The sequence below is a fragment of the Apodemus sylvaticus genome, chromosome 2 (genome assembly GCF_947179515.1).
Source record: "Apodemus sylvaticus chromosome 2, mApoSyl1.1, whole genome shotgun sequence".
Lineage (NCBI taxonomy): Eukaryota > Metazoa > Chordata > Mammalia > Rodentia > Muridae > Apodemus > Apodemus sylvaticus.
The window spans coordinates 35,625,405-35,639,215 of record NC_067473.1 but is presented as its reverse complement, the minus strand read 5'-3'; the positions used below and the strand labels follow the sequence as shown (position 1 = coordinate 35,639,215).

General features: G+C 34.1%; 1 protein-coding gene across 4 annotated transcripts in view; it reads right to left on the bottom strand.

Annotated features, from left to right (window-relative positions):
• The window catches only part of Phf14 (PHD finger protein 14), a 174,648-nt gene that overhangs the window by 128,021 nt on the left and 32,816 nt on the right, over window positions 1–13,811 (bottom strand). For 3 of the 4 annotated variants that reach the window (XR_007976556.1, XM_052173245.1, XM_052173244.1), the window contains exons 3-4: window positions 7,540–8,303; window positions 1,220–1,364 (exon numbers count right to left, since the gene is read on the bottom strand). Coding sequence is in view for 3 of the 4 variants with exons in the window: in XM_052173245.1 (XP_052029205.1) it covers window positions 1,220–1,364; window positions 7,540–8,303 (909 nt within the window). In the remaining variant the exon portion in view is untranslated. The remainder of the gene's footprint in view (window positions 1–1,219; window positions 1,365–7,539; window positions 8,304–13,811) is intronic. The other variant, XM_052173247.1, reaches the window with a different exon arrangement.

The following is a 13,811-nucleotide window of genomic DNA, read 5'->3' as shown; positions in this document are numbered from 1 at the left end:
CACACACATATACATGTGTAAGTTTGAAAGGATTTAAATGAAAGTTTTAAATATTGAATAGTACCTTCTATTGGCTAACTGGATTTTCCTTTTCTAATTTTAAATTATATAGCAAGGTACAGTACACATTCCTATAATCCCATCTACTCTAGAGGCTAAGAGGATAGCTGCAGTCAATCTGACAACATAGAAACATTTCCAAAAGAGAAGAAAAACTAAGAATAACTAATAACATGAAGAAAAAAGTTAGCACTTACCTCTAAAGAAATACTGTTCTTTTCATAAAACATTTTAATAAGTAAATGTATAAATACTAAAACATATCTGACAAGCAATGCCTATAGGTAACCAGGCCATCCCACTGCCTGCCCTCAGGGACTGAGCAGCAGCAGACATAGGAACTAGCAGCCACAAGGAGGCCTGGAATTCAGGAACTCTATCCCCACCCTTGCCCAGGGGCAATCTCTGTTCACTCCCTCCCCAGCAAACCTCCCAGGGAAATCAGTCCTTGAATGGTATGACTTTACAGCATCCATGGCTTAGATTATAACCATGTCTATCAGGCAGAGTATGAAATCACAAGTCCATCAATTCAGTCCTAGGTCACCCTCTCTACTACACAGCAAACTCAGAGCAAATCTAGAGTACACAGGCTCCTGATTCAAATACTCAGACATAGACACACACGCAGACACATGCAGACACACACACACACACACACACACACCACACACACACACACACACACACATTAAGATTGGGATGGGGGAGAGGATTCTGTGGGTCAAGTATTTGTACTCATACAAAAATCTGGGCTTAGGTGGTGTATGTCTGTAATGCCACCACTGATGGACAAAGAGAGTCCTTGGGATTCGATGGCCAAACAGTTCAGTGAAATAAGCAAATGTCTCAAAACCAAAGGTGGAAAGGGGTTGAGAAGATATCCAGCATCCTCTTGTCTTTTACACATGCATGAACAAGCAAACATGCAGGCGAGGGCATATCTGCACACATGCGTACACACAAACACACATACCACGTATACACAAAATAAACAAATTTCAAGAATTCAATAGACATGATTTTCAATTAAATAATAATATCATATAATAGTGTAGTAAAACTTTAAATGAGTACAAATGGAAAACAGTTTAAACTTTCTTTGAATAAGATGTCAACTATCCATTTCCAACAGAAAAAAAAAAAACAGCAAAATTACCTTCATGAACTGTAATGCCACAATTGTCACACTGAATTATTTCATCTGCATCTTCACTATTATCTCCAAGACAAACACAGCAAATCAGAATGTGGTCCATTTTCTGAGAACTCCAGTTTTGACTCTTCTCAAGAATCAGCGAGTCCTAATATTAAAATAAATCAGAAAAATCACACTTTAATTTAAGAGTAACTTAATACTCACAATTTTCATTTTGTTTAAAACTATTTTCTTGTACATCTAATGTAAGTGGCATTCTATTAGTAGCTTCAGTGCATGCTACACCCCTGTCCCAGGACCCTTTACTCTGCCATTTCTCCACAGGTGGAATGGGTTCTCCCCTCTGCAAAAGGAGAAGGCACAGGCATGCAAAAAGCTCTATCTGCTTAATATCTGACTTTGGCCCTTAAACTAGGGAAAAAGGAACACTTAATCCTTAAGTAATTACCAACCCTATATACAGACTTTAAAAGTCTAAGATGTGGTTCCTAAATTTCAGAAAAGTTGTTATCTAGGAAAGACAAGACACACAAATACAAAATAGGATGAAATAAGATAAAGATAACATGTAAGCAAGTATGCATCTGATGTCTGAGAGACTCTAAATCGCAAAGTGTAAAAGGTCCAAAGCTATGCAACTACTCAGAGCCTGAACACATAATCTGAAAAAAACAAAAAACAACAAAAAAGCTCAACCAAACAAAAAAACAAACAAAAAAAACCAAACTTAAGTAGTTGATAGAAAAGAAAGAAAATGTACTCCTTACATTATCACAAGAAATATCTAGTGCAAACTGGTAACAAAGATAGATACTATCAATATAAAAGATAAAAGCCTTAGTATCAGAGGAGTATAAAAGGATAAAATTTCAAGAAAAGAAAGTCTATCGTGGTACTTTAAACCTTTTTCATTTATGGACATAAACTTTAATAAGAACCCACTTCACTGTGGCACAGTGACACACTCATACAGCTCTAGCCACAGGAGAGGATTAGGCAGAAGGATAACTTGAGCCAGGGAGTCTGGATAAAATAGCAAGGCTCCACCTCAAAAAACATAACTTCAATAAAAATTGTAAATGATATGTTTAAATATTGAGCTTTCTGAGACAAAATCTCACATATCCCAATATTTTCTTGAACTTCTTATGTACCCAAGGTTGACCTCGAACTTCTAACCCTGCTGTCTCTACTTCTCACTAGCTCTGATTACAGGCATATGTCACAATACCCACTGACAATTCTTAAGGGTCACAATATTTCTTTCGCTATTTTATGAATAACATCTAAAATTATAGCTGTAAAATAAATCAGGGCAAGCAAAGTGAGACTATTTTATATGAAACTCCGGTGTTTACATTATCTTGGTAGCTAACAAACATCCTGTGGCTCCTTCAAAGTTTTCCTTCACAGCTGTCGAACATACAGTGTTGCCATTTGTAAAATGAGAATGACAGAATTAAAGTGGAACAGAAGGTCATTGTAAGAATCCAGGAAGTAATAAAGGTCCTCAGTGCTGCACTATCCATGCCCCTCTCCTTTCCTTGATACTTCCTGTACATGGGTCAAAACAGAAAGACAGACTGACACTTAAGCAGGAAGCCAGAGGTAGGATGAGTGACAAGCCCAAATGAGCACTGATAACTCATCATCCCCGAGGTAACTCCAAACGTTTTTCATAGGCCAGCATTTCTAAGTTGGTTTTGTTTTTTGTTTTGTTGAATAGCATCAACTAGGAAATAACCTAGTGAAGCAGAGTCTGATAATTAAGAGGCTACCTGTGTTAATGGACTGTCAACATTTGTATGATAGAATTACATCTAAGCCTTAGAATATGGCTTAATACAGAAAATAAGAGAATTCCATGAGTAAACCTGTCAATGAGAAAACAGTGAATTCCTTGAGGTAGAAACTAAACCAGAGGTCTGTCACTTCTCTGCATGTGCCATAGCTTTTCCCCTCGGCAAAGAAGAGAAAAAGGAATTTTCTCTGTTTTCTGATTTTATTCAGAAGAACAATGACTAAACTACCTATGTGAATTCTCTCTACATGTACTGTGCTCTAGTGCTGGGAATGAGAAAACTTTGCAGTGACTTCTGGTTAGCGCCCTCTGATCCAGTAAGAAGCTTGTTCCAACTGGAATGCCCAGGAGCAGGGAGCAACAGCCCTGCAGTGCTCCCCTCACGGCAGGTCACAATGGCTCAATGGGAAAATCTAAACCAAAGTTCTGAAAACATGATCTAGTGTCTGTTAATAGAGAGCAAATATGTATTACTGTGTAAGTGTGATTTAAGCACATTTATAATCAAAATAAGCCTGGTTTCCTATGAATTTGTTATCGTATTTCTGAAAGTTTGTGTCTTCTAACAAAGGAAACTAGGCTAAAACCTTTAACAAAAAAATTAATGAAGATTTACATAAAAATAGAAATTAGACAAGTGAGTTAGAAATAACAAAAGAAACATCTTGAAAATAGTAAAAAGGGAGGCAATACGGTAATAATTCAATGATTATTTCATTTTTCTCCTTGAAATTTAAAGGTAATCTTAATGAAAAGAACTTACGGAAGGTGAGAATACATGGGGAAATATGTTTATATGTAAAAGCTAAGCAAAGGGGACTAAATGGAGAAGAAAATGGCACATCTACAGGAGGAGGGGGCCATACAGAGCACAGGGCAGCAACTGAGAACTAGGTAGAATGCATGAAGATGCTTGGTCAAATCCTAAGGCTCTGCATGCCAATGTAAAAATGAAGATAGTTGCCTAGAAATGGAACATAGCCTAGAGTCTTCTCTGCACTCTAAAACATATTTAGTGTTCATTTGCCAAGATGTTTATAAAATATATATAAAAGAACTAAACTGAACCTGTTACATTTAAATTTAATAGAGACAACTCCACTATACTTTACATGGAACCACTCTTTAAAAGAAAAAAATAGTATAACCAAAAGTGTGATCAATAATACTTAATAAATGTTTTATTTGAAAGTTTAGTTCTTAAGACTCTTAAATGTTTGTACAATATTCCAAATCTATTTTGAATAGGTCTTACAGCAATTTTTTTCTTAAAAATGTGCAAAGAGATAACTAACTAGTAAGTCAGATATCCCAAACACATACACATCTTCAGCAGTATGCTAACAAGAACTGTGTTTTGTATTTATTTGATCCTGTGCTTGAATTACCTGAACACACTTGCTCTATGGAAACACAGATGGTTTTTCAAGAGAAAGAGTTAGTATTTCCCTACTTAAAATATTGATAAATTTTACCAAAATCTTTGCATATTAATTGCAAACATCAGGTGACATTATCATTAAGCATAAAAGAACCTTATATGACAAATTCTTATACTAAGCCAAAAATATAAGGTTGTACTTATCAAAACAGTAACCCAAGATCCAAACTGTTCTACAGATCCTCAGAGAAAGAAATAATTCCTCCTTAACAAAACAAGACTGTCAATTCTGAAAGAATTTCTTCCATTCATAAATTTTCAACTACAACTCTTAAGTTCAATGTCTTAAAAATGAGAACCATTTTCTGAAAATGTTACAGTACGCATCTTTGAAAAAGTTAAGTCAGAGATAAATGGGTGGACAAAGAAGTTTCAAACTAAAGGACTGAACAAAAAAAAAAAAAAAAAAAACCACAGCCATACTGCAGGGCTGTTATCAGCCTGTACTAATTTAAAAACTGCAAAGGCAAAAGCCAACAGTCACCAGTCTGCAGAAAATGTAACACATCAAGTGCTCCATCCCCTCAAGAGAAGCAAAGGCTTGCTTCAGGAAACTCTCTACAGAAAGTGCTCAGTAAAGACTATTCTCACTATGCTAACTTGCCTGTTTCTGTATCTTTTGTGTGGTTTTGTTTTTGCTTTTTAGAATTTCTAAGATTAAGCTGAAATTGTAAATGTCAATAGATATAATCTACCTAAATACTATAAGTCTTCAATAACTTTTTAATAACAGGATCCTAAAACCAAAGTGTTTTAGAAGCACTCCTCTATGTGCCTAGGTATGTTGGAACCTGATCAAAAACAGTAAATTCACCTAAGAAATTCAAAATTGCTAAGGTTTAAGAGAACCATTTACCTACAGATGACAACTCACATAATTTATCTGAAAATATACTTGATATTACAACTAAGAAAAGGCTATCAGCTAATAACTATGATATTCTTATGTATATTTCTAAAGCCACACTTTTGGCTGTTTCTACTATGAAGTGGAATCTCAGCACTTACAGGCAAAATCGAGAAATATAAAACTTTAGAAATAAATTTGTTAACTATAATGAATATGTAGTTATTATTAATAACCAAAATAGGTAACTAGAAAGACTGACAAAACCATTATCCATAAGGCAACAATAATAAACTTTAAACAACTTTGTTATAAATAAAAGAACATATAAATAGAAAACTCTAAACATATGTAATAATCTAAACTGATTACTTTCTTAGGTAAAATTTTATATTTAGTTTAGTATATAATTTAAATATAATTAAAATCATGAAAATTATTGAGAACTTCAAATAGATGTGAAGATAAAACTGCAACCAATCTCCAAGCAGGTTGTTCTAGAGAAATGAGCTTTCAACAAGTCATTTTATGTGGGTACTTTTCTAAGAAATACTTTGGGACCTCACGCCAGAAGATCCTCAAGACACTTAAATATAGGTCCTATTATTTACCAGAATATTTCATTTTTTTCACTAGAACGAGGAAAAAAACACTAATCCATATATGTGATCGTGAAATGTATTATAAAACTTAGTCTATTTAGCAATGTTATCAAGTAGAGGTTATTAAAAAGTAACAAATACATTTCTACACATTTACAAGTGTCCCTACATATTAACATGAATCTTCTCCAGAGGTTCTCTATTATTAAATTACTTCTGTGAATAGTAATGTGAACATGAAACATTAGATATTCTGCCAAAAGTAAGCTCAGTCAATAGATATATGCTAAGTGCTATAAAAATGAACAAATGTCCAATCTAAATATTAACAAATATCCATAAACATGCCAAGACAGCATTAGTAATATGGAACAGCTCATGCTCCAACCTTAAATAGTAGCATACTATCTCCTCAAATGAGTTTTCCTTTACCTAAAGATAAGAATGAAGCTGGCAATGAAAGCAGGTAACATTCTTCATGGGAATAAGGGCAACCTAAAAATTAATCAATGTTTATAAGGCAAATATAAGCTTTTAAGTCATCTCTGCTGACTTGGAATCCCTGAGACTTTGCTATATATTATTTAAGAGAAACAAGTCCACAAATTTTATATTAAGCCTAATTAAAATAGACAGTTACTACTCTGAAAATCTGTAAGCAGAAAAATTATGAAAAAATAAATAAAGCATAAAGAAAATCTACTAGTTTAAGGCACTTCAATGATATGAAAAACAAAAAAAAATGGTGAAGTAAATTTTGTTGACATAAACACATTAACAGAAATGACATAATTAGTACAGTTCTACATGTGATGTAACATACATCTACATGTAAGACATCAACTCAGTCTTTCTTTTAGAAGGAGAACACATAGGCACACAGACAGAGACACAGATATGTTTAACGGAAGTCTTGAACGTTGCACCTCTGGACCAATGGGTAACCCTAACTTGCAGTAGAACTTCAATGGCAGGACTGAGTCATTACTGTTGCTTCAGGATAGAAATGTTTGTTCTAGGGGGTAAAACGTTTGCTTTTATTTTTACTTCTTTGCAGAGAATTTGTTCATTGTGGATGTGTTAGGGGGGGAAAGTACATTTTACTATCACACACATAAACCAAAGATTGGTGACTATACTGATGATTGCTACAGCTGATAACTGACTAACCTTTAAAACAACTCTCTGAAAGTCTGAGAAAGAAAATAAAAGAGCTATATGTTACCTTCTTCTAATGTAAGGAAAAGCCTTATTTTTATGTAACTATAGACAAAACTATGTTTCAAGAAAGAGCTTCTACTTTCCTAATCCACTCATTGCCAATTGGCATCTATGAACAGAAAGAAAATAGAAATGGGAATAGAAAACTATCATTTCCCAAGTCTACAGATATAAAAATGTCTCTCTACATACTTTTCCTGGGAATGGAGACTACAGATCCTGAAGAATTTTGACAAATTGTGGATAATTAAAAGTTTGTTGACCAAATAATAAATGTTAAATTCAGGGTGTTAATTCACTCCTACAACTAAATAAAAATTCAAGGAAGCCACTTAATAAAATAAGTACTGATTTAGAAAATTCCCTTTCCCCAGACAGACAGATATCATAAAAATTGGGTTGCTCTACCTCATTACTCTTGCTTTGAGATAGGGTCAGGCTATCATTGGTCAGTTCCTCATCATCAGCACTGTTTCTGCTAAGAACTTTACTCTTCTTCTTCTTGCCACATGCTTCGCTAGCAGGGCTGCTATGGTCTTCATCATTGCCCTCATCATTCTCATCTTCCTCACTCCCACTTCCCTCATCTTCATCATCCTCATTGTCTCCATCACTGCCCTCCTTCTGAGATGCCGACCTCCCCTTTCTCTTTACTACAGTGGGTCTCCAGTCATTATCATCCTCACTGTCATAGTCGTCCATATCATTCAGTTCTTCCATGGACACAAAGTCCAAGAGGGGCCGGTTTCGACGAAGATTCCATTTCTTGGGCTCACTGACTTGTTCCTCAGTGGTGGTGGCGTTGGTAGGGACAGAAGGGGAGGTAACAGCAGGAGGGCTTGTGGCTGGTATGGTGCCAGCAGCAGAAGCAGCTGCACTATCAGATACTGATGTTTTTTCTTTGTCCTTCTCTCTTTCCTTTTCTTTCTCCTTCTCTTTCTCCTTTTTCTTTCTAGGTCTTTCTCCATTTTCTTCTTCTTCCTTCTTTTCCATTTTAATTAACTGTTTGTCTGATGACATTATTTCCTCTGTAGAATTTTTAAGCTGTTCTTCTTTTACTTGAATATCTTCATTCAGTTCTTCTTCTAAAATGTTTTCCTCAGAATCACTACAGGAACCTTCTCCACTGTCCTTTGAAGGGTCTTCACTTCCATTACCACTCCCTTCAGAATCTGTTGAAAATATGAGAAAAAAAAACCACACATATGTATATACATACACACACACACACAACACTGACACAAATGAAACCACCAAAACTTGTGGATAACTTGCAAAACAATATAAACAAATCTAAGGCAAAGGATGGTAGACATTCCCAACCTCGTCAAAAAATAAGTCAACAAAGTTGATATGTGACGTAATCCAATATGAACTAATGAAGATGAGAAATGAAATGTAAGTTAGAATATACCTTAAACATAGCACCACTGATTTATATCAAATAGCTAACTGCAGTATAATGATCTAGAGATAATTATTTATTTTCTAAAAGTATGTTTTAATGCACACTTGACTGTAACTTAATAATATAATTTGATTATTCTTCCTTTACATCCTTCTTTCATGCAATATGCATACTTATACTAATGAATCACATTTCAAGCAAGAAAAATGTTAGTCCTGTAAAACTGTCTATTAAATTTTTATCTATCAAAACAAACATAGATATATGACAATCAACTTGTAGCAAATGTTAGATCCGTACAAATGCAAAAATAGACAATACCAATGGCACATAAAAAATGGAAGATGAAAGAAAATTTCAGTCTTCCTGATTAACAGAATACTGCTTATATCGTTTGTCGTGTAAATTTTCATAAGTTCCACCTACTAGATGACCTTGAAGGGAAAATGCTGACAAAGAAATGAATCTGTCCTAAAATGATCAGCTACCTGCTACTGAATAAATGGACTATGGTTATTCAGTGCCTCATGCAAGCCTTTAATTAGCAAGTTGTTTCCATTCCCACCTAGGGAAGCAGATTCCACATCAACCCAGCTCTATTCTCTATTCTAATCTTGCCTGCACACAAGCCAACAAATAAAAATTTGAAGTATTTGTACAGGAGCAATATTTGAAGTGGAAAAAGAGAGAGATAAGGATTTGTATACCAACTGTAAAACCTATAGAAAAACAAATTGTCTGCATCTATTATCAAGAAAATAGAAACACTCAAATAGCATAAAGTATTATTGTTTCCTTACAATTTTAATTTCTATGAATTTAACTTTCTTTGACCTGTAAAATTAACTGGGAATTGAAGGTTCAAAAGTTAATTCGTATATTTAAATCACCTCAGAAGCCCCATATACAAGGCTAATAATCAAACTATCCTGTGTGTTAGTCAGCTCATGTAAGAAATGAAAACAAACGATTTTGAATGACTCAATGAAATTACTATCAATCTCAAGACTATCAGCTTTTTGAATAGAATATGAGGAAAAACAAAACCACCCTTATTCTAAACAATCTTACACAGGGCAAAAATGCACTACTATCCAAGTCAATCAATTCCTTATGTTTCAGACCTCTGGAGTCAGGTATGTGTGCTTAAATTTGGAAATGATCACATTTTATGAAAATAATTTGTAATATGCATAATAGCACATTTATGCCTAAAGTGCTATTCTGTAATTAAATATAATAGTTCAACAATATTAAGTATAAGTATTTATAGAGTATGAGATATAACACAAATTAAGTTGGATTTCAACAGGTTTTGCTATAAAACAAGTCTCTGTCAAAGTTAAGAAATTCTTGTAGATTTGGGGATTTAAAGAGTAAGGACTCAGTATCATTTCAAAGCGAGTGTTTTTTTTTTTTTTCAGCTCAAGAGTTCTATAAATTATTAAACCTAACCTACAAAGAAAAATCAGTCCTAGCTAAAATCAGCAATAATTTCTACAAATTTTTAAATAATGGTCTTCTGAGAAATAAGCAGATTCCAGTAAATACTTCAAAGGCAAGAAAAGATCCCTTGTGCACAGTAACTAAAGAGCATTACAACACAAGCAACACTGAAATCAAGAAAGCTAAAAAGTAGACAAGAAGTAGAGGTCCTATTCTTCTAGATCATTCATCTAGAAGATATTTTAACATAATAATTTATTAGTCAATAAACTAAAGTTTATTGTCACTAGTACAGAGTATGGGTTCCTGATGAGATTCCAACATTGTAACACCTGGTAAACTTCACAAATATGGATTTTGTGATTTTATTTTCGATGTCAATACTAATGCAGTTATTTTCAAATATAGAAGTAAACTAATATTCTTTGATTTGCTTTTGATTTATAACCATGTCTTAGCACAGTGCAATGTTAAGATTTAACTATTTTACCTTTGTATTTGTCAATGCATGATTACAAGAACATGACATTGTTCTCCAAATTCAAATACTAGCCCAACTTTTTAGTCAGAAAATGTAACATCTTAGACATCTAATCTAACAACAGGACCGGGGTCTCGGAAATATAACTTTTTCATAATTAGTCATTTTTTGGTGTATATTCTACCATATTCTACGTACTCATTCGAGATATTTATTCATAACCACAGATGAATAATAACCACAATGAGAAAACAAGGACGACCACTGGCTATATTTTTAAAAGCTACAAAAGAAAAACCATGTCTATTTCCACGATGTCAAGAACTAGCCCATGCTGCCTTCCAAACTTATCATTCCATGTGGAGGAAAGAAGAGAAGGAAGGAAAGCAAAGAAGGAAGGAGAATGAATGGTGTCAATTATCCAGATGTTCCAAAAATCTACCTTATGCATAAGGACAGAGCTAATTAATCCCACATCTACAATGAACTTTTATTACATATAAAAATAACTTTAAAATTAAACTACTATTCCTAATTTAGATACAAATTTAAAAAAAAACGTTCAAAGCACAAAATATGTCAGGATCTCTCAAAGCAGCATTCATTTCAACTGTTAAGGAATTTTTTTGTTTGTTTTTTTAGTTACTGAATTAACAATATGGTTCCAAAAATCCCTTGGCAATATTCAAATAATATGAATGCAATAATCAGCAGTTATCAGTATCATTAAACAAAGCTCAATTTTTCTTCACAATAAAAAACAAATACAATCAGTACAATTTAGAGATTTACAACTATGAAATATAATCTCTGTCCAACAATTCCATAAGCCTTATTCTTCTCATAGGTACAGTGCAGCAAGAATTAGCACCATAAATAAGCATAGTAAATAACACATCACTAGTCTTCTGGTTAGTCCTGAGTTATCCTGGAGTCACCTTTAACTGATTCTGAAGCCCATCACTCAACCCAATTCACTCTCTACTGACTCTAGTTACAGATGTGCCATCTTGCATTTTCTGCGTAAATTTAAATTAAGAGTTTCCCTAATATGGACAAGCCATTCCCCTAAAGACATGCATGCTCTAGTTCCTAAAAACACTGGCGACCATATAGCAGGTCCAACAGGTAGGGAATACACTACAACACTATAGGCATCAAGTACAAGACAAAGATGCTCTAAGCACTATACTATACTGCATAGGACAAACCTCCACAACAGAATTATCCAGCACAAAATACCAATGGTACCAATGCATTCTGAGAAACCTACATCTAGAAAAACATCTCCTCACTGTTTTCTAGTATTTTTCTTTTACTATTCCTTTTACTCTGTCCTATCCCAGATAGAAATAATATTTCCATGTTTCCATACCCTTTAATGTTTTATGCTTCCCTCACAAAACTGTTTTTCTCTAAATATTCTTCGTTCACACACCTCCTCTCATTCCTCAATGGAACTGATAGAGGTATCTGGTCTAAAATAATCCTTTCTCCTGACTGGAACTATACACAGAATCAGCCACCCCTTGATTACCCATCATTTAATAATTGCAATCCAATGACTTATTTGTGATTTCACCATAACATTTGGGAAAGTATTGTGTGAAATGCTAATGACTATAATTTGATCAGGTTAAGCGAAAAGCACCACCGTAAGGAACTACAAACACCTCAACCTGACCCTTCCAGTTAGATTACTCCTAGGCAAAATGGCTACACTAGCTAAATAACCCATCAAGATCTAGTTAACCCACTTTGCTTTATGTAGCAAAGAAAGAATAAAAGGCCAGGGCACCACAAGTTTATATTGTTAATAAGACTGCTAACTGCTCACATTTTCAAAAGCATTCAATTCAGATAAAAAATTAATTATTTCTAACCTTAGGCACAAATCAAATAAAATATTTTATTTAAGCTAAACCATTTAATTTCCAATATTGGGCTGGTTTAGACCTACAAAAATCAGTCATTTGTATATGATTCCACCAACATTTCCACATATGGTTCTTCTGGAGGTCATTATTATAATTTTAATTGTGCCCTAACTTAGGGCATATTTATTGCCCTCAACCAACTATGAGGAGGAAATAGTGCTGATCTAGCATATGTCAATATCTCAGCTATGATCACCAACACACCTGAGTCAAAATGGAAAAAGAGACTCGCCTGCCATTGCCTATTATTTTAAATAAAATTACTTTCCACTAGCTCTTTTTCCCAACAACATGAAAAAGCTACAGAAATAAATTTGTGACCTGAAATCTTAGCTCACATACATTTGCCAGGAGCCAGGGCAGTAAACAACTGGGACTGTATGATAAGAGGCAACAAACAGTAGGAATTTTTGAGTGCTTTTAGGGTTCAAACATTAGCCAAATATAACATTCCTTCAACAATAATTAGTATATAATCAAGATCTGGAACCCTGGTTAGGCTTAATACCATACACTCTTTTTAAGGTAGCATATACATGTAACTCTGAACTATTTCATCCCTCATAAAGAGAAATGTGTGTAAATGACTCCACCTCAATAAACAAAAAAAAAAAAGAATAAATATATCAAACCAGGATTTGTTGAAACAAAACCATTTAAACATTTAAAGAAAGTAAATGTTGGAGTTTGTTTCATTAATTCCTATCCTCTAAATGGTAACAATTTTTTGTCAGCTAAAAATCTCACTGATGCACCAGTAGTACCTTTTAGCAAAGAACACTCCTGTTAGCCATCCCTAAGAAGACATTTACCTCCTTTCACTTTCCTACTTTTCCTTCTTTGAACATACCAAACACCATGTATTAACTACATAGGAGATAAAGAGCTGCAAAGTCAAGGTTAGAAATCAGTTGAAGGAGGTAATTTTATCAAGGGTTGACTGCTCGAGTGAGCTCCTCAGGTGCCACAACTACCAGGCCATTTTGATTTGAGATTCTATCAATCCACTCTTAGTGTCCAAACAATGAAAAAATGTTGTAGTCAGACCCGCTCGATATCAGTTTCTGAAGAGTCGCATGAGCAGTCCTTTAAACTCAGTGACTCTGTGCCTCTAAAGAAGTAGTTCCTTAAAGAGCTATTAGAAAACTTAAATGAGTCTGTAGCAGATCACAATGCAAATTCTGTGGGCTGATGTTGTTAAGAGTAACACAATACAAAGTAATTTTTTGTTTGTTTTCTGAGACTAGGTTTGTCTGGGTAGCTAGCCCTGGCTGGCTTCCAACTCACAGAGTTCTTCCCAACTGGCTGATCCAAACTAATTTCATCTCTTCTCAGCACCTTTCTTTAATGTATATGGATATACATTATAGATATAATATATATATATATATATATATATATATATATA